This window comes from Mustela nivalis, assembly GCF_964662115.1.
Source record: "Mustela nivalis genome assembly, chromosome: 10".
Classification (NCBI taxonomy): Eukaryota; Metazoa; Chordata; class Mammalia; order Carnivora; family Mustelidae; genus Mustela; species Mustela nivalis.
In genome coordinates this window covers 32812040-32839774 of record NC_139029.1, presented here as the reverse complement: position 1 = coordinate 32839774, position 27735 = coordinate 32812040, and the positions used below count along the sequence as shown (strand labels likewise).

The window sequence follows — 27735 nt, the reverse complement described above, 5'->3', positions numbered from 1 at the left end:
TCTAGGAGCTAGAAGTTGGCCCCACAACTCCCTACAAAGGCCTGGATCCAAACATCCCCTCATTCTTCCCCCAGGCCTTCGCCCAGTTAGGTGGTGGTGGCAGAGGAAAGGAAGCCGAGACAGCAATGCAATGAAGATCCAGGTTTACTCTTTGGGGACAGGGAGGGGTGAGGAGGCGTAGGTGGGACGGGGCGCCCCTCAGTAGTCAGCTGTATAATCTGTGCCATGAAGCCCCCGGCACAGCAGTGTGAATTCCTTCACCATCTCCTTCACCCGCCTCTTGTTCACTCGCTCACTGAAGAAGGGAAGGGAGATGAGGTTAGTACCATCCACCACTGCCGCCCTCTCCTCTGGACCCAAGCCCAGGCCCCGCCAGCTCTGCTCACCGAAGGATCTGCTGGCTGAAGGTGTCCTTCTGTTCAGGGCTGAGGCGGGCAGAGGGAAAACCGGGTGGCTGCAGGGCCTCCTTGATCCACATGCTCAGGAGGCTGAAGCAGTGTTTGTTCAGAGCAAATAGGATGTCGGCAAAGCAGTCCATGAGGCTGCGGGAGGCCTGGCCCCCAATGGCCTGAGGGATATGGGTTTTCAGCACACTAGGGCTTTGCACCTTTTGTGGCAAGGGTGCCTAGCCACATCCCACCCACTCCCAGACAGTTCCTCAGCCAAACTGCACATGACAAGTGAATACTGTTTTCTGAGAGCTGGCTGATCCTCACAGCAACCCTAACAACTGTCAGCCATTTAACTGATGAAGAAACAGAGTCAGAGAGTTTAGGGAACCAAATGCCCCAGCTTCCCAGAAGGGCAGCTGCCTTGGCAGTGAGGAGCACCCCACCCCCCTCAAACACTGGCTCCATCTCACCTCCAGCACTGCTATGAGCAGCATACGGCCATCCTCTTGAACCACTTTCCCCACGGGTTCTACTTCCCCACACCGAGGCAGCAGCTCTGTCTACAGAGGATGGAGAGGCCTGTCAGCCTCAGCTCTTTCCCCACTCTCCCTGGGGACAAGACTGGCACACCACACCCCTACCCTCTGGAGTCCTGAACAGGGCTGGGTACAGGGTGGTGGGGGTCAGGACTGAGCATGGGACTCACAAAGAAGCCACAGGAGGCCTTGACAGTAGGTGCCTCGGGGAACTTGAGGGCCAGCACAGCTGCAGGAGAGGCAGAGGCAGATCAGATAGGGCCTAAAGATCCTCCTGAGGGGGCCCCAGGCCCTCCTGTCCACCTGGCCCCACTTACCACACTGGAACACAGCTTTGACATCCAATCGTTCACACAGGAACAAATCTGGCTTCCGCTTCAGAGCCTGCAGGAGGTGGAGCTGGTAAGCCCAGCCCCAACCAGCTGCAAGGACCAACCCCCCTTGCCCCCCACTCACCTGCCACCCCAGGCCCCAACTTCACGCACCATAGGTTACAGGCTGCCAAAATCAGCCACCCAGCCATCTCTGGGGGACCCACCCCATCCCACAGTTCAGTCAGTCAGGAAGGGAGCAGCCACGGGATACTATGTACATGTACGTGTACTTGAATGCACTGGTGTGTGTGAGAGGTTGGGGGGGGTTGTCACAATACAGAAAGCTTGGGTCCCAAGTCACTCCCTGAGCAAACATTTATTCTCCCCTCCATCAAGGTCAGATCTCCTGCAGGTTCCAGGTAGCCAGCAGTGACTGCTTTGATTTGGAGGCAGTCAAAACCCCCTGGATTTGTTAACAGGACAGCAGGAAGAGATGGCAGCTGGATGTGAAGCCCAGTCCAAAAGCACCCCTCCCCACATCCCACCTGCATTCCTCAAACACCCTCCAGCTTAGAAATAGGAAAAGTAGGGTAGGAGCCTTGGAGCCAATGGCCCCACCATTCAACCAGGACACCCTGTGTCCAGGCCCTTCTCAGCCACACCCAGCCCAGGAGTCAGTGCTGCCATGTGGGGGGAATGGAAGGAGTACAAGGGCCAGAGAGCCCATCCCAAGTGGCACCAGGACACGAATGGCAGGCACATCCTCAGGTCACAGGAGATACTCTGCACAGCTCCAGCAGTCATCAAACACTGCTGCTCTTCAGCAGCCCCCCAACGCATACCATGTAGATGCCTAACCCCCCATCCCCACACATACATTTCACTACCCCAAGTTCATTCATGTACAAACACACTCTCACGTACCTTCTCTGGGAACACCCTACTTACCCTCAAACACAACTCTATCACATCCCTTATATGTACTTCCCTACATTTGCAACACACCCTGCTACATATTCACACCCCCAAACCTCCCCACATCCCCCAGCCATGTCCACATGCCCACACCTTCAAGCTACCCAGTCCTCTAGCATATGTACTCTCCCGACACACCCATCCACAAACACACATATAAGTGCCTCACCCCCAAGGATGCACCCTCATAGATACCCACACACATCCATCTAGGCCCAGAACACACTCCCTGTTTCCCATTCCCACTGCGCCCCACCCCCTCTACTAGACTTGAGTCCTAAGAGAGTAAGAACTGTGCCTGCTTTTGCTTACCATTACATCCTCAGCATCTGGCAGAGTACCAAACGTGTATTACACACTCAATAAATATTTGTGGAATGATTAAGCAAAGAAACATCATTACCCCAACCCATAGGAACCTCCCCATCAACCCCACACTAACCCCTTGTCCCCATAGCTCAACACATGTATCTTCCACAACCTACATCCCCTAATACAGACCTACTGATACCACTATATACACTCCTCCATTAAAACACACACTCCCACAGCCCAACACAAATACCTCCAACACATATCACTGTCCAAAACCCATCAATGCCTAATGCACATCAATATACAATATCCATCAGTGCATACGCCCACACTCAAGTACACATTTATCCCAACACAATAGCTGCTCTATTTATAGCAGCTACATGATTTCTGTTTCCAAAGTCAAAACACACAAATAAGGTCCAACACACTTAAACACACACCAAACACAAACACATCCCAACGCAGTCTCACAATGGAGCCAGCACCCCACCTCCCAGCAGCAGCAAACCCATCTGCCAGCCTGACTCAGGACTCAGAACTCAGGACTTTGCCCCGAGCACATTCATCTTTAGCCCCTCCCTTTAGAGCTCCTCCTGGCCACCTCTCCAGAGCAGGCTGGGGGCACTGAGGCAGGCAGTTCCCGGCAGGAGCACGGGGACAATGAACCCCAGGCCCTTTAACTCCAATCTTACCCCTGAACTTCTCAGGCATCACAGCTGCACAGGAGCTGGTGGGCACAGTTACTCCCCCTCCCCCACCCAGGCCAGCCCAGCTCCCTCCCTTCAGGATCGCCTCTCCCTGGTCTTGGTGGAAGAATGAGCTAGTTGAGGCAAAGGGGCACTAAAGGAGGATGTTGGGTTGTCAACTTCCACGGAAACAGATGAAGAAACTCTATTCAACTGAACAGAAAAAAAATTTGTCAACAGAAAGCTAAAAATAGGCTTAAATTGAATTTCAACATAAGAGAAAGAGAAAGAGAGAGAACAGAACGTGAATGAATAAAACTAAAACACACCTGTGCCAGGAGTTGCATAAATGAATCAACAATATCAGGATGATCCCTGGGCCCTAAAATATAATAAAGATGGAACTTAAGAAAAAATTATACAAACAGCAACTCAACCTCATATAGTTATGTGGGACTGAGAGCCTGCAGGGAGACAGCGTGGGGGCACATGAGCAGCAGGAAGCAAGATAAAGAAACAAAACATACAAAAACCATGAACTGGGAGAAGCCCAACAGAAAGAGACGGCAAAGTGAAGGACGGGCCTGCCCCAGCTCCCTCCCAAGGGGCCTTCCACCTACTCCCCACTCCTCCTCAGGCCAGTCCCCCGAGTGATCCTTTGGTGCTGGAGCAATGTTGGACTCCACAGAGCTGAACAAACAACCCCCACACTCTTGCTTCAGCCTCTGGCTGGCTGGGGTGGCCCTACACTGCCTCCTAGCACATACCACCCCACACTCGCCATCAAAGAGGAGGGCAGGGCTGGTGGGAGGTCAGTCCTTGGTAACTCCCATGAATGCCTGGCCAAAGGCCCCGGAAAGGTGAGGGCATCAGGGCCTGAGCAGGTGCCCTCTCAATTCCGTGGCCTTAGAGCTCTGTGTCTGGCCAAGGAAAGGAATCTCCTGGGTCTACTTAAACCAGAGGACTTCTCCTTGGCTAGGGCAGGGCCCAGTATGCTGTGGAGATGGCTGGCCAAGCAACTGACAGGGTCTGGGGAAGAAACTGTATCATGAGGCCCAAAATGAGAGCCCCACCCAGCAAAGTCCCTCCACATGGACACCGACTCAGCAGAGGGCCAGGCTAAGGGCTAAACCACCAGCTCCCACCATCTGGACACACGAAGTAAGAGGGAAACCAGTCAACATGTCACCTCATGGTGCAGTGGGAAGGCAGAAGCTGAGAAAGGAATGGCAAGACTGGGAAGTGTAACAGGTAAGAGGGCCATTCTGTCCTGCAAGACAACCAATAAGGCCAACAAATCTGATTGCCGTTGGACACTAGTCTGCTTCCAATGCTGTTGACACCTGTGGTAAGGGCGAGGCATGTGCCTGGAGGGCTGCTTGGGCTGCTCCACTCTGAGGAGGAGGCACCGCACGAGCATCTGCCTGAAACACCACTAAGGAGCTGTGTGATCTTGTGCAAGCCACAAATGCCCAGTTTCCCCAACCATAAAGCAGACCATGAGCTCTTTCCTGCCTCCCTCTCCAGGTTACAAGGAGCCACTGAGAAAGCCCATCTCCTTCACACCTGAGCTCCGAGTTACTCAAGTCCTGGAAAGTGAGGCCCAATGTGCCCCATGCCTGGGTCCCCCTGTGGACAGCATGTTTGATATTCAGCAGATGCCCTGCTAGCAGTAGGCCCCAGACAGTGGGGAAGAAAGGCTCCAAGGGCAGGGAGACCTCACCTCCTCTCTTCAACAGCGTCTGATACCTACTCTACTCTGGCCTTGTTCTGGGCACGGAGGAGGCAGAGAAAAGAGCCTCAACCCTGCCCTTGAGGGGCTTAGTCTAGGGAGAGAGATGAATACACAAAAGCAGATTACTGAGTAGGACTGGTGCCATGTCAGCAGTGTGTACATGATGTAGTTCCAGCCCAAAGTCCGGAAACACCCAATTCTGCCCCAAAGAAGCCTCTGAGGACCGATGCATGGGCAAGGCTTAGAGGAGGGGCGCTCACCCAGTAAAGGGCACAGGGCATTCCAGTCAAACGATCAATGGGACAGGAAGGGAGAAGTCGGTGTGGCTGGACTGCTGGCATGTCGGGGACGCTGGCAGAAGACACTGAGGAGTAAGCAGAAGCTGCATCATGTGGGTGGGAGTGGGAGGAGAACCTGAGGCAATGGAGAACGACAAAAAGGGTTTCCAGCCGGGGAGGAAAATTATTCAGATGTGTGTTTCCTAAAGAACATTATAACTGTAGGGTGCAAAGAGGGGTCTGGGGAGAAGGGCAGGGAAAGCAGTTAGAGGACTGCTGAGGTGATCCAGACACCCCACACTGAGGTGTGGTCATGGAAGGAGGGGAGAGGTAGGCAAACTATGGGATAATCAGGGTCCAGGACCACCCAGACTTGCCCCCGACTAGACATGAGGGGTGGGAGAGGTGGAGTTAAGGATGGCCACACCTGGTTTCTGGCTCAAGTTTCTGCCCACTTCGTACCTACCCACAGCCCACTGGAACAGAGGCCAGCATCATGGGACCACACATTGACCATATAAGCAGAGAGCACTCTGGCTCCAGAGGAAAGCCCTGGTGAGCGCCCAGCCTATGACCACAAATCCAGGCAAGACTCATGAGGCTAGCAGAGCAGCACCATTTCTTTTCCAAGTTAGAAGCCTGGGGTAGACAGCAGGGGAAGCATGGAGCCCCCTGCTCCCAGCTCTCTCAGGCAGAGGGCCACAGAGAATAAAGCGCTGGGGCCACAGCCAAAGGGTTTCGACCTAGAGTGTAGGGAAAGGAACCAACACTCCCTGAGTACTTCCTGTGCAAAAAACCCCAAGTCAGGGGACCAAAAGACACTACTTTCATATCTATAACAACCCTATTGAGTACATGAAATCTCCACTCCATGGACATGGAAACGAAGGCTCCACAAAACAAAGGTAAGTGACTTGCCCAAGGTCACACAACTAGTTGGTGGTGATGAGCTTAGAATCTAGGTCTATCTGACTCCAAAGCCCATGTTCTTTCCCCCTTTTCATTATATCCCATAGAAAAGGAGCCAGCCTAGTGCCCCAAGTCCCTCAGAGCTCTGGCCCCACCTTCCCACACATCAAGATCGGCCCTGAGCCCAGCAGGCCAGTAGAAGACATCATTCACTCTCTTATCCACTTCAACCTAAGATGTCAGCTATTTGTAGGGTGACAATTGTGCTGTGCTTGATCCTGTAAGTTTCCCATCAAGTCCCATGTGCAACTCAGGGGACAGAGGAGAACAGAGTGGGCAGCTTTGGCTCCCCAGTCAGGGAAGCAGAGGCAGTGGCAGTGGCGGCAGCAGCAGAGACCCTGGTCAGGACCTACCTTGCTGGAAGAGAGTGAGTGTGACGGAGGTGACGAGCAGGAAGAGGGCCTCAATTGGGGGAAAGTGGGCAGGTTCATGAGCAAAGATGTGGACCAGCTACAACAAAGCAGGGAATGCTGGTCAGTTGAGGCCCTGTCTCACAAGAACTGGCCAGCATCCCCGGAATGCAGGTCAGGACCCCTGCCAGGGCACCCATTCACCCCATTCCACCCATCCACCCCATCCCAAGGTCAGATGAAATCTAGAATACTGCTGCCTCAGTCAGAAGGCCCACCTGTCGAGTGAGGTCAAGAGCAGAGGCCTGGGGGATGGTGCTGTACATCCGACCCAGCATCTCACACAGCTGTGGCACCATGGGGGCAAAGTCATCCAGCAGGGTCTTAACGGACTTCTCAAAGATAGCGCATACCGCCTTGGGAAGGAAGCAAAGGGGCCCATGAAATAGACAATATTATGATCATCAAACTTGCCAAGAGACTAGATCTTAATTACTCCAACCACTAAAAAGAAACTATAATTATGGGATGTGATAGGGGTGTCAATTATCATACAATGGCAATCACATTATAACACAGAAATATACCAAATTCACATGCTGTACACACTTAAATTTAAACAATGTTAAACATCAAATATATTTCAAGAAAGAAAGAAAGAAACCAGAAAGTAAAGGGGCCCTGGTTAGCAGTTCACAATCAGCTGGAACAGAACTAAAGCCCTGCACAGAGGAGGCCTAAGGAGGGACCCTTACCTATAAGCCTATCCTGACCCTGCATGTCAGGAAGGTAAACAAGTCTGACCCTCACCCCGAAAGGCAGGAGTCAAAAAGGCCCTTCTCAAAGGGGCAGAGAATAGAACTTTGCAACTCAAGTCTTGCTACTTACATCTCCACCATTTCCTCTCAGAGAGCAGCAATAGCAAGAAAATCCTAAATTGAAAAGGGACCAAAGGCAGGTCTCTGATTACAAAGCGGACCCCTGACTGTCACTCAGCACCAACATCATAGTTCTTTGGTCAAGTACTTTGTGATACTGGGAAGTTCTGAATGTCTTCCCAAAAAATTCCTTGTACCTGTAGTGCAAGATTCACCTCACTGAGATGGGGCAGCAACACTTTCCTCCTGCTCCATATCTAAGCACAGTCACCATGTGAGTAGACAGCAAGGACAGGGGCTCACCTCCACCACCTGGGCATCATTCAGCCATTTGCTCAGCACCTTCTGGATAAGCTGGAAGACCTGCTGCAACACCACAACCACCTGAAGACACAGGAAGAAGTGAGGTGCCCCCACCACACTCTCGCCCACCCAAGATGGACAAGGTAATACAAAGCAAGCTGGAAGTTCAACTCTATTACCCCAGACTAGACATTGAGGACTCAGTGAATGGGACCTTGAGGGAAGGGCTAGATCACTGAATCCCCCATGAATGAAAGAGAATATCCTGAATTCTAAGGATCATTTTAGAGGAAGCCTCAAAGTGCAAAGCAGGGATATTATGAGGGCCTCAGAAAATTACCAAAGCTTTGTAACTTAAAAAAAAAAAAAAAAAATTCTCTATCCATTTCTGCTCAGAAAAATCCTGTTAGTGCCAAAGCCTAAGGGCTAGCCCCTGAAGAAGTAGAGAAGCTATGTCACCCAAACAGGCCTAGGGTGGAGAGCCCCAATGTATACATATATATGGCAGTTTATGGAGGAGCAGAGAGCAGATTGAGGTCCTGGGAGGTGAGGGAAGGCAGGACAATGACTATCATGGAAGGAGAATGGGCTCTGTTGGAGGATGCTGGCCCAAGTTTGATCTAGAGCCAAAAGGGAAACTGAAACTAAGGTGAGGAGTTGAGGAGAGGAGCCAGGATACTGTGATTTCCTTTTCTCCAGGAGAAACCCTGGGAACAATGACCCAAGCAGTCTCCCACATTTATTCAGAACTTTATAGTATGCAAAGTACTTTCACATATGGTACCCAGCACAGCTCTATGAGATGAGCAAGCCAGAGAGTCTGACATTCATGGTTTTGAATGGAAAGCTGAGGCTGGCCCCAGATCAAACAGCTTATAAGTGGTCACCCAACCTCCATGTGCCTAAGCTTACCATGGTACTTGTCACACTGCTTTGCAACAATCTGATTACATGTATACATGTAGAGCATGTAAGTATCCCCAGTGCCCACAGGGAACAGTGAATAGTGAAGTAGAAGTTGGGAGTTAAACAGGGGTCCATAATTACATCACTTAGGAGGTTGAAGGATAATGCCAGTGTCCCCCATGGGGCGAAGGAACCACAATGACATCACCCCAGTTGGGTTGAGGACAAAGACAACATCGCCCACAGGGTTGGATGAGGCAATGACATCACTCTCTATAGAGTGAAGGGCAATGATAAGGTCATTCACAGGGTCAGAGGACCAAATGCATCATGCCTCATGGGGCCAAGGGAACAATGACAACATTACCCATAAAGTTGGGGAGAAACAATGACATTCCCACAGGGTGTATGGTCAAGGGGACAATGGCAACATCACCCACGGGGTTGGGTCCCTGTGGCACTGGCAGCTTCCGGAGCTCAGGGCCTTCATGATCGTCCTCATGATGACTGACATCCAGTGTGGTGAAGAGGTTGGAGAGAAGGCCCAAGATGTGGACAATGGCCAGCTTGTTGGAAGGATTAGGCTATGGGGAGAATCAAACCAAGCTCTGGATCTCCCAGCCTCAGTTTGGCTCCTGATCCCAGCCCTGACTGCCAACTCCAACTCCACCCACCAGCAGCCACAGCCCACACAAAGGGAAGCCCATCCCTGCCCTCTGGCTACCCGTGTACACACACACACACACACACACACACACAGCTCACTCACTATCTCCTCTGCTAGCTTCTCCAGCTGCTGGATGTAGGGCGAGATAAGCGAGTGCAGGTTCTTAAGGATCTCCTCCACCTGCAGGGCTGACAGCAGGAAGCCCAGTGCCTGCATCAGCCACATGCACTGGCTCGTCTGTGGGGCAGAACACAGAAAGTCAATCCTGGACTATCTGGCCATGGGTAGGAGGAATGAACCTCTTGGGGGAAGGTTCCAAGAACAGGAACAAAAGACAAGGGGTAGGAAAGGGCAGAAGAGGATTTCCACAAATTTCCACAATATCCCCAAGGACCCCTAGAAACTTCTGGGCTCACCTTGTGGATCTGTTTCATCAACACATCCTGGAGATAAACAGAAGGAATATGGGATCAGTGGAGTGCAATGGGCCCTGAGACCCAGCCCCACCCAGGCCCCTGCATACCTGGGAGACAGCCACAATGTTAGCAGCATAGGGTGGCAGGTCATACTTGCATTCTCGGCAGATCTTCTTGAGGGTGGACACAGAAGAGACAGAGAGCTCAGGATTGCCTAGAGCATGCAGTACAAGGGGCAGAACACTGTTGATCATGACAGGGTGGTCAGCCAGCCATTCAGACAGAGCTCCTGGGGGAAGAAGGAAGAGGGGAGGATATTGGAGGCAGGCCAGGCTGGCTTTGTACCATGTTCCTGTGAGGCACACAGAGCTTCTGGCAGGATCAAGTTACAGTCTTAGTACTGAATAGGGAAATATGCATGCACATCCTCAAACAGGAGCTTTATAGCTGAGAAGCAGGAAGGAGTTACTCAGAAGAGGCCTAGCAGTGCTGTTCCATTGACAGCAAACAAGCCTGACTGAATTGAAGCTCAGAACACTGTAGGAAGGACCCCTAGATGTGCCAGGACAGTCTGTTGGGTGCAATGCTGACTGTGTGTGTGGGCATGTGTGTCTCTCCCATTCTGGACAGGAACCAGCAGGCTGACTGTGGCTAGGGATGGGTGCCTGTGGCTCTGGAAATGTGCTCATGGGTGTGTGCCAGGTCTCACCAATGGTGAACATGACAGTATCCGCCAGCTGCACGTTGCTGATGCTGATCCGTGGAATGAGGCCAATGAGCCCAGGCACCACATCAGAATAATTGACATCGATGGTCTCTGCGATGGATTGGAAGCCATAGAGCAGGGCCTCTGTGTGCTGAGGAAAGAGGGTGCCACTGGCTTGGCTGAGGAGGAGATTATGACAGTTCTGGGAGGGCTGAGGGAATTAGGTTTGGGAGGTACCTGCCAGGAGTAGGGCTCCTCTGAGCTGGTGAGCAAACGGCCCAGCTTGTCATAGAGGTTGCTGAGCAGCTCGGCCCCCAGCATCTCATACACATACATGAGCGTATCTGAGATGTCCACCCTAAGAAGCAGATGAAGACCTTATACACTGCCCGATCCTGCCCCCAAGTCCAGAAGCCCACCTCCACCAATTCCCTCACAACCCTGCAAAAGTGCCTAGAGAATAGAGAAAGGAGCCCCAGGTTTCAGGAAGGCTGGTCTCGGGTTCCTCTCCTTATTGCCTTCATCAGTTCAGGACTCTATTTAGAGGTAGGACTGCCTGCTACCATCACCTGTAAATCCGGAACTGTTCCTTCTCATCTGAGGACCAGAATCCGTATTCCTCGTCAGAAGGGAACTGGGCCTTGTGCAGAAGCACATCCACTAGCTGGAAGTAGACTGGCCGGTACACCTGCTGGTATACAGCCTGCTTCTCTGCCTCGAAGGACAGAATGTCATCCTGAGAGAGCCAGGGAAGGAAGTTAGCCACCTAGGCACCAGGCCCGTAAGTCCATGATCTGCCTTCTATAATTACAGCTCAATCCTACTGGAGGTCACACAGACACACCTGCAGCGTGTACCAGAAGGTGAGGGTCAGGGAACTGGTGGTCTCGTTGACAGGGTAGTGGCCAGGGATGCCAGTACAGAACATAATCATGTTGACAAGGGCCAGGAAACTCTGCCAGTGCTCCACTTGATCCAACAAGGCCCTTGGAAGGAGGACGTATAATAAGGTCATTCCACCTCCCCCAGTAGGGCTTAATAACTCCACCTCTTAGAGGGCCCTGCTATTCCCCACTCCTCACCCCCCACCCGCAGCTGCCCCACTCCTTACCGGGAGTGGTTCTCGCCCAGGGCCACAGCAATGCGACAGATGCCATGGGAGGTCTCCATGTCCCCATTCTGAACTGCTTGTCGCAGTTGATCTTGCAGTCCCAGCACCAGCGGGATGAGTTTCAGAAGTGTGTTCACATACCTGGAGGCAAGAAGTTAAGGAGACCCATCAGAGCTGCCTGCCCATCCCCCACCAGCTTTGAGAGAGACACACATTCTCTCTGTCTTCCAGCAAGTCCCCTCCCCTACATTAAACCCAAAATGAAAAAGAGATCAGGGCCTACAAGGTAGCTTTAATGCTGCCCATGTTGGGAAAAACCTCAGGTCAGGAGCCTACCTCCAGGAGAACTCTGGGAAGAAAGTATAAGAAGGTAGGTGTTGAATGGGTTGAATTATGTTCTCTAATTAGACTTACATTTGATGCTGGCATGGGTTAAGACGTCTGGTGAAGTTGAAATGAGATGCACATATTTTGCATGTGGGAAGGACATAAATTTTGGGGATTAGAGGGCAGACTGTTATGGGCTGAATTGTATCCTCCCCTCACAAAGTATGCTGAAGTCTTAATCTCTAATATCTCAGAATGTAATCTTATTTGGAAACAGGGTCAGTGCAGATGAGGTCATAGAGTAGGGAGAGCTCTACAACGGGTATCCCTAAAAGAAGGCAACCACATGAAGACAGACTTACAGGGAGAATGACATGTGATGACAAAGGTAAAGATTGGAGTCATGCAACCGCAAGCCAAGGAACAAGACTGCCAGCAAACCGCCAGAAGCTAGGTAGAGGTTAGGAAGGGCTTCCCTATAGGTTTTCAGAGGAAGCCAACACTTTGACTTTGGACTTCAAACCTCCGCAACAGTGAGACAGTAAATTTCTGTTGTTTAAAGCTACCCAGTGTACTTTATTTAAAGTGGTACTTTATTACGGCTCCTCTAGGAAACTAATATAGACAGTGTTAAGGGAGACTGAACAAGGATAGGAAACAGAGGAGTTAATACAGGCTCAGGAGCCCTGATCAAGATTTCAGGAGACACCGACAGCATCAATCCCCACTGTCCACTCCACTCCCTGCCACCAAATCCGAACTCCTTTGTACTCTGGTGGCAGTATGAAGGGAGAGCAGTAGATGATGAACTGGAAGACAGCTAAGAGGCAAAATGGTCAGGACTTGATGACTGACTGGATACAACAATGGGGAAGAGTTAAGGACAGCTCTCAGGTTACGAGACAACTACTAAGATGGTGGAGCTGTTTACTGAGGTCAGGAGAAGTGGGTGGAGGGGGATAGTACTAAATTTAATGGAAGGCCAGAAGGTGGTAAGTTCAGCATTAGGCATGTTGAATCAGAGGTACCTGGTGAGATCTGCAAACAGAAGTGTCCAAAGAGTTGGATATGAAAACCTGAAGCCCAAAAGAGAAGCTGAAACAGGAGACAGTCATGGGCAAACAACTGATAATTGAAGCTATGGGAGCAGATGAGCACTGAATGAGAGAAAAAAGGGTCCAAGTCAGAGTCCTGAGGCACAATGATCTTAAAGGGGGAGCAGGGGAAGCACAGTATACAAAAGAGACAGAGAACACTAGCTCTACTCACTGGACCCCTCTCCAGCAGCCTGCTCTGTGGAAATCAGACTAATCAGAGGAAATGATACTCTTGGCAGGTTGGGGGATCAGATGCTTGAGACCCTCTGCTACCAATCATAGTGTCACCAGAGCAATCTATGGAGAGGAAGGGGGACTGATGTACCAGAGGAGTTCTATCTGTATTTGCCCTAAGCAGGCTGCTAGGCAGGCAGGTAGTCTCATAACAACAAGAGGCAACCAGCCCAAGATGTTGGCTTTCTCCAAATCCCCATTCTGGTGGGACAAGGTGCCCATGCGAGGATACCCCCAACCCAGAGATAGCCCTAGAGGGTGCAGCTTGGAGACAGCTGAGATAGCTTCAGTCTCATGACCCTGACACAGGCTGCACCACCAGACAATGGGTACCTTCAGGCCAGATTCTGGCACAAAGAGCAGGGGGAGGGCCACAGCTCTGGCCTGCAAGTTTCCCAGCAGCTGAGATGGGGGCAGGAGGTAGTGCTTTATCCCCAAGCATCCCTACCAAGGCTCTCTCACACCTACTGAAGTTGATGTACACAGCAGGTACTCAGTCTTCACTGGGTTCTTGATTTGTCATATTTGAGTTGCATAATAGGCTCAATCACAGACAATATGGTCCAGAAGGGCTCCGAGTATTACTCAAGGTCATACAGTAACTTAGAAACAAATGCCAGGCTGGGGCAGCTGCTTCTACTGCAGCAGGACAGCTCTTTCAGGGCCCAGCCTGAATTTCTCCAAATGATCTATGCAAATCTCAGTCCATATCTCAAATTTGAACTGATAAGAGCTGCCAAGAGTCTGTCTAATTTCACCTTCTCTCTTCCCCCAGCCCCCAATGAAAAGCTTTTCTAGGATTAAAAACGCATTTTCAGGAAAAAGAAAATCAAGGCAGAGAGAGCCAAGCAGCTTCTAGAAGAGTGGGAAAGGACCTGAGTGCAAGCTCAGTTAAGGGGACAGCCAACGTCAGGACACCTGGGGATAACAGTGGCCAGATGACCCAAGAGTCAAAACCACAGGTGACTTTCTCAAGACAGAGTCCTGGAAACTAGACTAACAGAGCAAGGCCTAAACTCTGACACCAGGCTGGGTGCAGCCCACCAACAGGGAAAACACTTGTTTAGATTTCCTACCACCTGGGCACCTATTCCTGAGAACTGTGAGTAGGCAGAAGAACAAGTCGGAGGCTTCTGGAGGCTTGTAGATTTCGGGGAGGGAGATAGAGAGGATATCTTTAAGGCCATGGCTGAGACTGGGTTTAAGAGGCCTAGTTCTCACTGGTCAGCTCAAGCTGCCGGGGCAGGGCTGCTAGAACTTGCTGGCTGCCACTCACACTGAGCTCAGCCCAGACCTGCAATTAGAGCTCTGGGAGGAGAGCTGAGAAAATGGGGAGAGTTGCTAAGCAACCATGGGGGCTGCAGCCAATGGGCGCTCAGGAGGCTGTGGGTTCCCTCACTGGCTCCTTGTTCGCTCATTCGTTCAGAGGAGAAGAGGCATCAATTACCTGCCAAAGCCCTCGAGACTGGCTGGGCGGGTAAACCTGGGTGTATCCAAGGACACCCCTTATCACCCATGCAGTGGCCCCGGGCAATTCCCCTTAGCCACTAACTGTCTGAACCCAGCTGGCACTTGAGCTACAGGCTGCTGAGGAAGGCTAGCCCTGGGACTCAGCACCCACCTTGAGTTGGAAAACCTGGGAAACCACAGGAAAGACAGACTAACTACGAATGCAGTAACAAATACCATAAATGGTGGCAAGTATCATTTATGGGGTGTACAGGAACCACAAGAGACCTTTCACAGACCTTCTCTTCTTTGATCCTCATACCAAAATATTCTTTATAGAGCACCAGGAGCCCTGTGCATATTATCCTGTTTAAGCCTTTACAACTCTGTGTGGTTGATACAATCACACCCATTTTACTGATGAGGAAACTGAGGCTTAAAAATGACTTACCCAAGGTCTCAGATCTAGCAAGCGGACCATCTGAGATTCAAACTCAGATGTGACTAATGCCAAGGCTGGAGCCATTAACCACTCTCTGATGCTCTCTTTGGGTGTTTTCCCCTCCAACTCTGTTAAGCATTTCTAAAGCCCATCTCTCCTCCTTCTTCTTCCTCTTTATTTTTTTATTTTTTAAGTAGGCTTCATGCCCAGTGTGGAGCCCAACTTGGGGCTTGAACTCATAACCCTGAGATCACGACCTGAGCTGAGATCAAGAGTTAGATACTTAACGGACTGAGCCACTCAGGCTCCCTAAAAGCCCTATCTCTATAGTGTTGTTAGTGTCTCCAGTCTTGCCCTGTCCAATCCAACCTATACTAAAAATCTCATTATGCCATTTTCTCTGCTTGAAATCCTTTAATATCTTTACATCCTCCTCAGGATGAAGACCAAAATCTTAAACCTAGCTGACAAGGTCTTACATGATCAGGGATCAGACCTCCAACTGGCCCTTAAACCCTGCTGTTTAATCACCCCCACTCACCAGGCTCTCTCAACACATTTTCATTGCTTAGGCTCTTTAAAGCACACCTCCTCTGGGAAGCCTTCCACAACCCTAAGATAGGTTAAATGCCTCCTCTGGGCTCTCACAGTACCCCCAACCCTGCTTTCTGCACTATGGCATTCATCTCATTGACCATCCTTGCCCCTTTAGGTAGGTGTCTGTTAGACTGTGAGCTCCTGGCTTGCTGAAGTCAACCCATTCATCTCTGTGCACCGGGTGCCCAGCAGAGGGCCCAAGACACAAACAGGTGCCTGACAAACATCTGCACAAACAGCTCACTACACTCACCTTCTTTCAGGCCCCTGTGGGTACTACGGTGCTGCCCACCACAGGCCTTTGCCCCTGCTGTGTTTCTGAAGTCTGGAACACTCACTCCTTCCCTGACCTCCCCCACCCCGCTCCCACCTCTCACCATTCAGGCAACTCCTACTTCTCATCTGTTCAAAAAATACTGAATGCTACCAAATGCTGCCAGGCACAGTGTGACAAAATAAAATGACACAGTGCCCATCCTCACAGAGCTGAGAGACCAATGGGGAGACACACGGTAATTTACAAGGAAACTGCGTTACAGGCTAAGAAGGAGAAACAGTAGGAGCTCTGAGATGAAATAATTGAGGAGACCAAACTTAGTGTTAAAAATCACTGATGGCTTTCCCAAAAAAGTGAAGTTTCAGTTGAGGTAGATGATGTGCCAAGTACATGGGATGGTTTAGAGGCTAGAAGGAGCATGGGACAGTCAAGGAACTAAAGAGATCATATGAGAGTGAAGAAAGGAGTGTGGCATGAGAAGAGGCTAGAGATGAGCCACAGTGTGCAGCACCTTTGTGAATCACATTAAGGATTCTGAACTTCATCCTAAGAACTGTAAAAAGCCACTGACGGGGTCTGAGCAGAAAGGACAAACTGGATCCTCATTTTCAAAAGACCACTCTGGCTGCGGGGTGTGCAGTAAAAGGTACAAGAGTAAAAACCAGGGGACTAGTGAAAAAGCTCTGCAGTAATTTGGGGAGAAAGATGATGACAGCTTGGACTAGGGTGGTGGCAGTGGAGACGGAAAAAATAGATTTGCAATATGGTCAAGAGTAGAACAGCCAGGACTTGGCGACTGATTGGTGGAGAGAAAAAGAAGAAAGAGTCAAATATTGTAATGAATAATTTGTTGAATGGTTAGTTGTCTGTCTCCCTCTCTGAACCATAAGGACCACGTCTTGTTTGCTTCCTTGTGTATCACCAGCATAAGAGCACGTATGCCGTAGGCACTCAAATAGTGTTTACTGAATGGATGGATGGATGGCCAAGCAAGCTGTCCTTCTCTGGGAAGATGGGGACCAGCTCACCTCTGGGCATCAGGCTGCGAGATGGCATTGACAATGGCCTCCACACTGCTGTCGAAGAGCTCTGAGTCCTGCAGAGCAGCAAAGGCAGCCTGAATGAGCGCCTCACAGTCCTGCAATGGCACCTCCAGCTGCACCCAGCTGGAAAAGCACTTGAGCACCTTCTGACGCACACAGCTGGGTGAGCTGGGCTGCTGTAGCAGCTGCTCTAGCAACGGGAAGACAGCCCCGCACTCCACTGCCAGGCTGGCCCGCACCAGGCCTTTGCGATACTGGGGAAGACGGCTCGTCTGGAACTCCTCCGGCAGCACTGTCAGCAGCTCGAGCAGGGCCAGGCAGCGGCCCTGACCATCCACCGGTGAGTCCTCAGCCTGGAAGAGCCGTACCATATCTGCCACGGCACATGGCCAAGCGTCAGGCATCATGCTGAGAGCCAGGGAGGCCAGTGCCACACAGAGCCGAGTCAGCACAATCTTGGAGCCACTAGCAAAGTGGGTGATCTGGGTGAAGAGCTGTGCCTTTAGACTTTCATACTGGTCAGTGGGTATGTCACTCCAGTAGCGAGAGATCTTGATGTGCAGGGCACTGGCCCCAAAGTACTGGATCTCAGGCACCTTGTCGGGCTGCAGTAGCTGCCAGCTGAAGTGCCAGGCCTGTGGGGAGACCTGGGCCTGCATCAGCCATTTCTGAGCCAGGTTCTTGTTCTCAATGTTGGGATCGTAGTAGAGCTGGTGCAGCGCCTGCAGGACAGCACAGGACTGAGCAGGTGCTGGGCACTCTGGATCCTGCCAGAGCCCAGAACAGAGGGTATGACTTGGTCCTGCAAGTCTGCTCTCTCTGAGGGGCTGAGCAGGAAGAGCCCAGGGCTCTACAGTGTTTTCTGAGCCCAGGGTTCTACTGATATCTTGAGAGCCTGAACTCTGCCCGTGCTCTACCATATTCTCTTCTCCTTATAGCAAAGCATTATGGGTTCAGAGAGCGAACCTCCACAGGAAGTCAGAAAGAGGAGGTTGAGCTCCCCAAAAGGGAGACACCTGAGGTAAAAGACAAGGCCCAGGTTGAAGGAATGGCTCCACAGGGATGAAGCTAAGCCCGAGTAGAACATGGAATAGCCTGAGGGGCCCTGACCCTCCCAGGCACAGCTGCTCCCATCAACTCCAAGACTTCTCTTCAGCTCCCCCAGGATCATCCCTAGGTCACTCCAGATGCTGGCACCAAAGCCAGTGTGAAATCTGAGCAGGGCTAAGATTTTGCCTGGCAGCCGTAGGCCAGAGACATACTGGAAGGGAGGGTGAGCACAGCCCTCAGAGAGCACACGTGAGGGTCCAAAAAGCTGGTCAAGAAGTCTTGGCTAGCAGCCCTGGCAAATGCCTTGTCTGGAGCTCTCAGCTAGCCAAATCCCCAGGGCCCCAATTCCATAGGGACTTCACACAGTAAGAAAACAGTGGTTTGTCTCCCTGGCAGCACATGGAAGAGTGCGCCACCATGCCAACACCACCCAGCCCCAGGGAGTAGAACAGCCAGGTCAGGACTCTGACCCCCTAAGCAGGCTCCATTCAAGTAGTCTTAGCCCAATCTGTACTTCTGACAGCAAGTTCTAGCTACTGTCCCTTTTTTGACCACTCCAGGATGCTGAGGCAGGCACAGAAAAGCAGAAGGGTTGCATTCTTGCATTTGGAATAGCAAAAAGGGATCAAGAATAACAAGTGAATATCTGTTACCATTCCCCGCTTCCCAGCAAGGTAGCCCTATCTCCCCATACATCACAGTGGGGAGGCATTTCTGCATCCCAGGCCTCCGGGTCAGAACACAGAAAAGAACCAGAGAAGCAGTTCAAAAAAGATGGCCTGGGCAGTGGGAGAACCTGGGAAGGCCATGGCAGGAAGCTGTGTGGGCAGGAGAGCAAGGAAAGGACCCTGAGGCTGTCAGCAGGCCTGAACCCCTTGAACCCAGCACAAAACAAAGGGGGCCAGCCCTTCCCGCCTGCCCAGGACTGGTCTGGCCTCCATCCAATACAAGAAGGACCCTTCTTTAAGAAAGAGTGAAAACAACCCAGACTGTTTTAGTTTCAGGTAATTTTCTGAGCCCCTGGGTCACAAAACACGTCCAGGATGGCTCAGCATCTGTAAGGTTCCTGGAGACTGAGCTGCAGGTCTCCTGGGTTCTTGGTTTCTTACTGCACTGCTCATGCCGTTCCCATGGAGCTGGAGAATAGCCAGTGTGGCTATAGGTCTAGGCCATCAGCACTCTGGAGGGACCATCCCAAGACCCTAGAGTATCCACAGAGAGCCCATGTCTAAGGAAAGCCAAAAATAGACCATTAGGACACCACTATACTGCTGTGCATGCCTGCCCAGAGAGACAGCAAATGCCAGGTGCTCTGGGGGCACCATCCCAGCAGGCACCCAGCCCAAGCCTGGGCTCTGGCATTGGTATCAGTCCCCAAAACTTCTGCTCTGTCACTGGACCGCCCACCCCAGGGCCCTCATACCTTCTCCACGTTCTCCACAGTGAAGTCCAAGGCTGGTGCTGCTCCAGCCCCTGTAGCCCCTGGCTGCTCCTCCCGCCGCTCCATTTTTGCTCCCTCCCCAGCAGGGAGGTGGACCCTGACCTGTCTCCTGCCCCAGCCCCTTGGCTGCTGGCCCCCTGCTAGACCCCGGCTTGGGTCCCCAGGAAGCGGTGGGGTGACAGGGGGCCCAGGGCGGGCATGGCTGCCGAGGCCTCCCCACCTCGGTCGGGGATGGGGGGCTTGCCAGAGGCCAAAAGGGTGCTCTTAAGAGGAAGCCAATGAGGGGGACTCCGAAGAGGGAGCCGTCAGTGAAGAGTTCGCAGGCGGGGGTCCCGGTGGTGGGTTACGGCTCTGTCCCCAGAATCTCTGAGGAAGGAGTCATAGGGAAGGCAGGCCTGTGGGGGAAACAGAGCCCCTGGCCCGTGAGAGGTCACAGGGTCGATGGTCTGTACCCACAACACCCTCGTCTGAGGGAGCTCTCGGGTCCTACGAGGAGGTCACGGGGTAGGGGGTGACGAGGGAGAGAGCGCTTCGCGGGTTACGGAGGCGTCCGACGAGGCGCAGGGGTGCAGCTTCGCGAGTCTAGGGCGAAGAGTCCGTAGAGTTGAGGGGCTGTGGCAGGTCCCCTCCGCTCGGCCTGGCCCGCGCTCTTCTCACCGCCCGGCTCCGGCCCCGCTACCGCCGCCGCCGCCGCCCTAGTGACTGACAGGCGAGCCGGCCCGGCCGGGACGGGGCGGGGACCTCAGCGAGGCGCGGGCTGCCCCCAGCGCCTGTTCCCGGCACGGCCGACTTAGGCGCCACCCTCCCCCCGCGCCTGCCCTGGCCCGGCCCGGCCCGGCACAGCCCGGCACGGCCCAGCGGAACTGCGCAGAAACTCATTCCGGGTCTCTGGTCTTGTCCTCGCCCAGGCCCGCGCGCCCCCGAGCAGGCGACGGAGCGGCGCGGCGCTCGAGGCCCCCACTGAGCCAAGGCCCCGCCGCTGGGTACCCTGGGAAACGTAGTCCGCATTGCGGCTAGCGGGAGGGCGGCGCCTTGCGGCAGAGGTCGGGAGCACGTGGACTGGGGACCCGTGGAGCCCCGCGGGCCCCAGACCTCCGGCCCGCCTCAGGGTCAGATCTGCTGGAGGCGCTGATGAGCAGTTCCCTAGGAGGACGTGATCGAGGGGGCCGGTGGTTTGAGCTGGGAATGCAGGCTAGAGGAAAAGGCGTGCGTTGGGGCTTGGCATGGAGGAACAGGTCACCGTGGTGCCGCGCTGCCGGCGCCTCCTGGGGTCCGGGAAGAGGGCAATCTGGGCAGAAGGCATCAGCACCGCCCACAGTAGAAAGGGGGCTTGGTGCGCCCCAGGAATAAAAAAGGACGGCTCTGCGAGTGCTCAGACCAACCAGGAAACCACATACCATGGACAGTACTCGGAGAATTTCCTAGGGTGCTTGGAAGCAGCTTCTCTTTATGAGTAATTAGAATAAGAATAGCTCACATTTAAGTGCTAGGAACAAGTAGTACTTTGCATACCTAAGTCTGATTCTCTGGACAACTCTGCGGTGGGTTTTTTAGTCACCATTTTCCTATGAGGAAACAGATCGAGAAAGGTTGAGCTTTCAGCTAGTGTAGCAGAGACCAGCATAGATCTGGTTGACTGCAGACCCCAGCAGACTCTACTCCTTCACTTCCACTTGTCCTCATGTTAACTCTTATTTTTCAAGTTTATTTATTTAAGTAATCTCTGCACCCAACGGTGGGGACCAGACTCACAACCCTGAGATCAAGAGTCCCATGCTTTAACGAATGAGCCAGCCAGGCACCCCGATCTTTTATTAACTCTTGCCAGTGATCCCAGCAGGGGAAAAAATGATCAAAAGGGAAAGGAGGACTTGTATTTGTATTCAGTGGAGGAAGCTGACATTGGCAAATACCTGCTAAGGCTGAAGAAGGTGAGTTCAGGCTTCGCTGAGGAGGAGAAACTTGGTCTGGGCTTGAAGAATAGAGAGAAAGGTGTAAGGAGAGGGGCTGGATTAGCTCGGAAGCAAAATCTAGTGGGAGTCTAGTCATTCAACAAATCTTAAGTGGGGTTTCAAGTGGGCAGTGATGATTGGATTTGCATTTTAGAAAAACCTATCTGTAGGATGTAGGATAAATTGAATTCATCACTTGGGTGTGCAGGGAGTGAACCCCCCGGCTTTCATCAGAGTTCCTAAGGACTTTACAACCCCCAAACAGGTTAAGAACCACTCCTGTGACCAAGAAAAGTGATCTCACATAGTGCAGATTCTCCTAGATCTTTTCTTTGATCCCTTAGCTTTCTACACAGCCTCTCCTTTCCCAGATGAGACCTCAGTGAGTCAGTTGGTGCACATACACTCTGTCACAGGGGGAAACAGGACCATTTTTGGACAAGAGAGGAAGAAAGCCATTGGTAAGTGCAGGGGGCAGCACGTGGAACCCCACACCTCAGTTCCTGGATGAACCAAATGTTCAGGGAAGTTTTGGGTGCTCCCTGAAGCTTTAAAAGCTGCCATTTCAAAGCTGCTTATAGTTTTCCATTTTATAAGAGTTGGTGACTTGATAGCCCTTTGGAGGAGACCATAGCTTGGTTCTGGGAAGACCACTCAAAGGGGCAATGTAGTTTTTTTGCAAATGTGAAACAAAGACTACAGTCAATAATGGAAATACCACCTGTGGCTTCCGGGAGTGGAAAGTGCTCTGCCTGGTGAGTTCACATGCTAGTGACCTCTGCTAAGTTGTAGGCAGAGAACTACGGCTCTGGAACTTGTTCCTTTGGGGGATAGGGGCTTTATTTTATTTTATTTTATTTTATTTTATTTTATTCTTTAAGAGGGATTTGGGTTCTTGTGGGACCGTGTTCTTCTTAGAGAAGGTACAGTTTCAGCTGGGACTGTGTGAGATGTTGGCCACAATCTCTCTGGGGCCCAGAATGCATCATTGAGTTGGAGGGACCCTACTTGCTCAAGGACTGGCAATCAGGACTGTTGAGAGCCAGCACCCTTGGTTTGGGTTCTGACCTGGCTCTCTTGCCAGGTCAGTGCTGTCTTGAGCATTTTCAGAGGTGGTTTCAGTCTGTCTTCTTTAAGTGGCATTGAGAGCTGATATGACCACTGAAGGGCAGGGTCTGGAGGGCTTGGGGGCTAGGCCAGGATTTCAAGTCTTTCCAGCAGGGGCTACCTGGACCCGATGACCCTGCTTGATGGGATGTCCTCCTTCATCCCCAACCAGGGCCAGGGCCTAGGCCTCCATGAGGTGTCTGCAAACTGCATGGCACTGGTTCCATTTTCTTCGGGTGCAGGTGGGAAGGGCTGGGGACTGAGGATCCTCAATCAGTTTGGAGGAAGAGAGATGGGGCAAAGGGGTGTTTGAGGGCATTGTGAGAGCACCAGAGTTTGGGGAGCACCTAGAACTGGGGCAGTGAAAATGGAAGAGTGGAAGCACAGACCCGTTTCTCCTCCTTGACCCAGAACGCACACAGCCGTCCCTGTTGTCTGCTCCTCACTCTAGCCCGAGTGAAGGGGGCAACTGTGCCAAAGCAGCCAGGCACTTAGACAGTTTGGAAGGAATTTTGGTTAGCAGTGGCAAGGCCCGAGGGGTCCCACCCTCAGCCAGCTCATTCCCACGGTGCTCTCATGTGACCCTGGCTACAGCCACTGCCCTTGTACTCATAGCTGTCAAATCTATCTCCAGTCTAGTCCTCCCTTCTCAGCTCAGACCACATATCCCTTCCTCCCGATGGCCCTTCGACGCCCCATGCTTCCTCAGACTTGGCATCCTTTCTAAATGCAGGCCCTCATCTTATTTCCAAAGAAGAACATCATATCAGACAAATTCACAGGACCCAGGAAACAGGGTTTCACAGGGACAGGCAGGAAAGCTCAGATGATTGCACTGACTTTTGAGAGATGACTCGGGGACACAGTGGAAGGCCAGAGTCAAAACTAACCTCTCCTTCCTTCCAGAAGCAGATGTGTACCTCTTAGCTTCTTGTCCTTTTCATACTGTCAAACTGAACTTTCATAATTATTTATAGTCTGTCTCTCCTGAGTTAAGCTTAAGGGCAGAGATCATGTACCTTTCAGCTCTGTATCTCTGGTGTCTACCATATAATAGGTAATTAATAAATACTTGTTGAATGAATAAATGAATATCCTTGAATATCTCAAAATGCAGGCCCCTGTGGGGGGCACCTCAGTCCTTTCCTGTCCTCTAATTCCCTTGATGCTCTCTGCTTCATCCCCCTGCCCCCAAACCAGCTGCACCTTCTTCCCCCACCGCAGCCTTTGCAGATGCTCTTTTTTGCCCTGGGCTGCTTCGTGGAACTCGGGCAGTGAGCTCCCCGTGCTGGATTGTGTATAAGCAGAGGCAATATATGCACCCGTCAGAGTGCCCTGGAGGGTAGGACACAGATGAGTGACCTGGGGTGGGGCAGTGTGTGGTTCTCTGTGTCATTACACATGAAGTAAGGCCCCCAGAATGCCTGATGTGGCAAGGGTAGGGTTCTCTCCAACTGTAACTCCGGGTCCCAAGGGCTGGGGATGGTGCAGGGCGGTGTGAGCTGGCCTGTTGGGACTGGAGAACACCCCTGTACCACCCACTCTGCCTGTATTCCATGCCCCATATCCCAGAGCTGGTGGCTGCAGGCAAGCAATGGAAAATCCAGGCCAGGCATGTGACTGCTGAGTCAGCATGAAGACAGGGTGATGGCCAGCCCCTGATCCCCATCCAGCTGCTGTTACCCGTCCAGCCCCACTGCCCAGGAAAGGATTTGACAAACCACGGAAGTAAATAAATAACTTAGGAATAATAAATAGGGGTCCAGCTCCCACGAGTGAGTCCAGGCCCTCGTGGGCAATGTGATTGCCGTGTGTCTCCTCCGATTCTGCGCCCCCAGGGCCTGGGCTGAGGCCAGGGGGCCGCGGCCGAGTCAGTGCCAGAGTCTGTGCGAAGAGGGTCCTAAGGTCTCCTCAGCTGAGGTGTCTGGTGTCAGCAGGGCTGGGACTGGCAGGGCGAGTACCCTGGGGCCCCAGGCCCGTCGTCCCTCCATCTCTCGGGGGCTCATGGCCATCATTCACCCGGCAGAGGCCTCGGTTTCAGGCTGAGGCTCCAGCCACTCCCCACCCCCACCCCATCACCCAGAACTCTCCGGCGAGAGGGCCCCTGGGCGCCAGAAGCCGCGGGTAAGGATGCAGGATGCAGTCCGCCAACCCCGTGAGCGAGGCTTCAGCCCAGGCAGCCGCAGGCAGTGGCCGACAGGCGATCCACGGTTCTCCAGGTGCTGTTGACGTCCATGAAGGAGACCGCCTCGTAGCGCGTGGGGCGGCAGCACGGCTGGCTGACCGGCCGCGAGCCTGGAGGCGGCCGTAGGGCCCCAGCGCCCAACAGGCTGGCCAGGCTGAGGTCGTGCGGGGAGCGCGCGCGGCGGCAGGAGCCGCTGCAGAAGCGGAAACGCACCAGCTCGTCGGAGCTGTGGCCCAAGCCGAGCGCGCGCACGGGCACCAGCTGCGAGCGCAGGCGGCAGCCCCGCGCCCCCGCAGTCCGCGCGCGGCCCCCCCGGCTCGCGCGGCCGTCCCGGCCCCCTGCTCGCGCCGCGCGGCCCCCGCGGGCCAGCGCCGGTGAGGGCGCGGGTGGCAAGGGCGCGGGCCGCGGAGGCTGGGGCGACGGCCGCCGGGCTCTTCCGCCGCACGTGCGGGCCGCGCGGCCCCCTGCAAGGAGACGTGGTCACGCACGGGGTCCCGGGCCAGCCCCGTCCCGCCCCGCCCCGCCCCCTCGCCCTCTCACCTACCGGGCAGGTGGCCAGTGGGGGGCGCTGGGGCCGGAGCGGGGCCAAGGCGCGGGGCGGGACTGCGGGGCGCAGGGCCCAGGGAGGCCTCGGCGACGCTGCTCAGCAGGGCCAGAGCAGCCAGGGTTGGCCACAGGGCCGGCTGCGCAGAGACAGCAGTGGAGCCTCAGGGAGGAATAGGGCCCCCGGGTCGGCAGGGGTGGAGGGAAGTCGCGAAGGGGCTGGGGCAGCGGGGATCAGAGAGGATGGGTGCTTAGTTGGGTGGGGGGAGCTCCCCAAGGGTTTAGGTTGGAGGATAGTGGGGCTGCCTCAGGGAGCCCACGGGAGAGATCACTGACGTTCCTCCTTACTCCTGGTCCCTCCTTGACCGTTCCCCCTACCTCTTCTGTCGCCAGCCCAGGCCAAGCCCTATGCTGCCTCCCCACTCAAACCACCTTCCCTCAATTCCAGGTGGCAGTCACTGGGAGAACCACTCACCTGCCGCCTAGGCGGGGGCCAGTGGGGCAGCACGGAAGGGCTTCCACATCCGGGCTCCATCTGTCAATACCAGGTGCGCCCATCAGCCCTAGCTGACCTGTTCCCACCCCTCTCCTCCTCTTGAGGCAGCCTGGGACAATGAGAGATGAGTTATCCTCTGGGTAGTTCATCCCTCCTCTTCCGTGTTTCCAGACGAAGTACAAGGGACTTGGATGGCTGGACTCAACCCGGGAGGAGAAGTAACTGCATTGAGAACCTAACTTTGTGTTGGAACTTTGCACCTGTTCCCTCTTTCAGTCCTCACAACTCCATGAAGTAGCTGGCATAATCCTCATTTTCCACCTGCACAAATAAGACCCAGGGAAGCTCGGCGACTGCTTCACATCCCAAGGTCGCTTGCCCCAGGACCTCACTGCTCTGTGCTGCAGGGCTGGAGTTGCCAGGAGCAGCCAGAAAAGGAAGTAGCTGGACACTCTGGGTCCCACAGAGACCTTTATCTCCATGGCAAAAGGAGGAAGATGTGGACTAGAGAGGATTCAGGGTGTTTGCTGTTGACCTATCCGATGTCGGTGATGCCCCAGCGTCAGCCCGTGTTGCCCACCCAGCGCTGCTGCTCCTTGCTCCTATGTGATCTCTGTCTAGACCCAGGGCCGCCAGAGTTCTCTCTTCTCTCCACAGATGAGCCCCCGGATGATGGGGGCTGATGGGCCCTCGAACATGGGGCCTGGGCATGGCTCCATGTGGCCACTAGGGGGCAGCATTGCCAAGCCTGCAGACTCAAAGCGGGGGGTGGGCTTTTGGCTGTGCTCAGATAGACTCATGCCTGAGCAACTCCCAGGAGGGCCAACCAGGCCTCCACTTCAACCTGGTCTTTGAGAGCTGGTCCAGGTCTGTCCCCCTCCAGCTTCCTGTGGGTCTGGTAGCCTGGCCCTGCTGCTCTAAGTTTCCCCCATGAGCCATGCTTCCTGAGCCCAGCCAGCCATTCTGAGTCCCACCAAGACTTTGGTGAACCCACCCTGGCTGGCATTCCCAAACACCCCTCTGGGGCCCTAGAGCCCTCCCTACTGGTCTGCCCTTGGGTCCCACCCCACAGCACACAGAACGCCTGCATACCTGTGGACCAGATCTCCCCAGGAAGGCCTCCCTGGTATGCTCCTACTTGAATCCGGCCTCGAGGGACCAGGCTAGTGACTTCTCATTGATGGAGTGCAAGCCGTGGCCAGGCAGCCTCAGTAACCCCCTGCGCTAGGGGGAGCTCAGGAGCTGGTCTCTTGAGGGCAGGTCAGGCCCAGTCTCCCTCCTAGCGGTCTGGGGGCCACTTGGTCCTCCAGTCCTTGCTTCCCCGCTTGCCAGCCAGATACTCACCACAGGGGTCCTCCTCTGTGGGCTTCTAGGCACCTTTCCTGGGACCAGTGCTGAGCTTTCCTCCGCAGCTTAAAAGGCTCATGCCCAGGGCTGTGCACCTGGCAGCGCCCCTTTCAGCCAAAAGCCTGGCCTTGGCAGCCAGTCTGCGCCCTGTAGCGGCAGCGGGAGCCTCACATTATGGCGGGCTAGCGCAGTCCGACCAGCGACAGGGGGATTGAGGGGGCCGGGAGGGGCGGAGAGCTATGCCTCTGGCCCAGGAGAGGGAGGATGTGAGATAGGAGTGGAGGGGAACTCTCCTGCCCGCTCCCCCTAGCCCCAGGGCTGGGACAAGGGTGGGCCAACAGGTCGGCTTACCGCGGTGCAGGGCTCTGGGTCCGGGACGCAGTGAGGGCTGGGGCCCGAGGGACCTGCTGCTGGCAGAGCCCGTGGGCCGTGTCTGGGGGCCGAGCCCAACTCCATCCCTTAGCAGCCTCATGCCCGCCGCCATCCGGTGTCAAATTCCAGCCCCGGCGTCACCGGATCCCGGGGTGGGGCCCAGAGCGCCCCCGCCCAGCCCCACCTTTCAGGGCTCACCTGGCCGCTCCACCTGCTGGGATCCGGTCCCCCCGGGC

The 27735-nt window shown here is 53.8% G+C and overlaps 2 protein-coding genes across 8 annotated transcripts; both read right to left on the bottom strand.

Moving 5' to 3' along the window:
• Nucleotides 1–126: 126 nt before the first annotated feature.
• IPO13 (importin 13) lies at nucleotides 127–20366 on the bottom strand. 5 transcript variants are annotated; one of them, XM_082685230.1, is made up of 20 exons: nucleotides 19480–20366; nucleotides 16992–17728; nucleotides 11541–11681; nucleotides 11274–11415; nucleotides 10999–11165; nucleotides 10667–10787; nucleotides 10433–10580; nucleotides 9831–10012; nucleotides 9724–9750; nucleotides 9410–9544; nucleotides 9081–9224; nucleotides 7735–7815; nucleotides 6832–6969; nucleotides 6557–6653; nucleotides 3551–3603; nucleotides 1246–1312; nucleotides 1099–1157; nucleotides 863–952; nucleotides 387–568; nucleotides 127–295 (listed from the first exon to the last, which is right to left on the bottom strand). In XM_082685230.1, exons 1-20 carry the CDS (start codon nucleotides 19561–19563, stop codon nucleotides 199–201), a joined length of 2892 nt encoding a protein of 963 aa, XP_082541356.1. In that variant the 5' UTR covers nucleotides 19564–20366; the 3' UTR covers nucleotides 127–198. The 5 variants fall into 5 exon arrangements, 3 of the variants coding, with proteins under 3 accessions (XP_082541356.1, XP_082541357.1, XP_082541358.1); XM_082685231.1 differs by having other exon boundaries at nucleotides 7735–7794; XR_014299310.1 differs by lacking the exon at nucleotides 3551–3603.
• Nucleotides 20367–24285: 3919 nt separating this feature from the next.
• ARTN (artemin) lies at nucleotides 24286–27604 on the bottom strand. Of its 3 annotated transcripts, none has more exons than XM_082687205.1 (5): nucleotides 27479–27604; nucleotides 27125–27274; nucleotides 25760–25889; nucleotides 25282–25424; nucleotides 24286–25205 (listed from the first exon to the last, which is right to left on the bottom strand). In XM_082687205.1, exons 3-5 carry the CDS (start codon nucleotides 25817–25819, stop codon nucleotides 24632–24634), a joined length of 777 nt encoding a protein of 258 aa, XP_082543331.1. In that variant the 5' UTR covers nucleotides 25820–25889; nucleotides 27125–27274; nucleotides 27479–27604; the 3' UTR covers nucleotides 24286–24631. The 3 variants fall into 3 exon arrangements, with proteins under 3 accessions (XP_082543331.1, XP_082543330.1, XP_082543332.1); XM_082687204.1 differs by having other exon boundaries at nucleotides 25760–25819; XM_082687206.1 differs by having other exon boundaries at nucleotides 25286–25424; nucleotides 25760–25819.
• Nucleotides 27605–27735: the final 131 nt, after the last annotated feature.

What these genes read in the sequence shown, in the direction of transcription:
- IPO13 (XM_082685230.1), bottom strand. Translation starts at nt 19,563, where the DNA reads ATGGAGCGGCGGGAGGAGCAGCCAGGGGCTACAGGGGCTGGAGCAGCA. An exon ending in AGAAGCTAGCAGAGGAGATA is followed by an intron (nt 9,225 to 9,409) that starts GTGAGTGAGCTG and finishes TTCTCCCCATAG; the next exon opens with CCTAATCCTTCCAACAAGCT. An exon ending in ACTCACTCTCTTCCAGCAAG is followed by an intron (nt 3,604 to 6,556) that starts GTAGGTCCTGAC and finishes ATTATATTTTAG; the next exon opens with GGCCCAGGGATCATCCTGAT.
- ARTN (XM_082687205.1), bottom strand. Translation starts at nt 25,819, where the DNA reads ATGGAGCCCGGATGTGGAAGCCCTTCCGTGCTGCCCCACTGGCCCCCG. An exon ending in GGCCCCCGCCTAGGCGGCAG is followed by an intron (nt 25,425 to 25,759) that starts GTGAGTGGTTCT and finishes GTCTCTGCGCAG; the next exon opens with CCGGCCCTGTGGCCAACCCT. An exon ending in ACTGGCCACCTGCCCGGTAG is followed by an intron (nt 25,206 to 25,281) that starts GTGAGAGGGCGA and finishes GTCTCCTTGCAG; the next exon opens with GGGGCCGCGCGGCCCGCACG.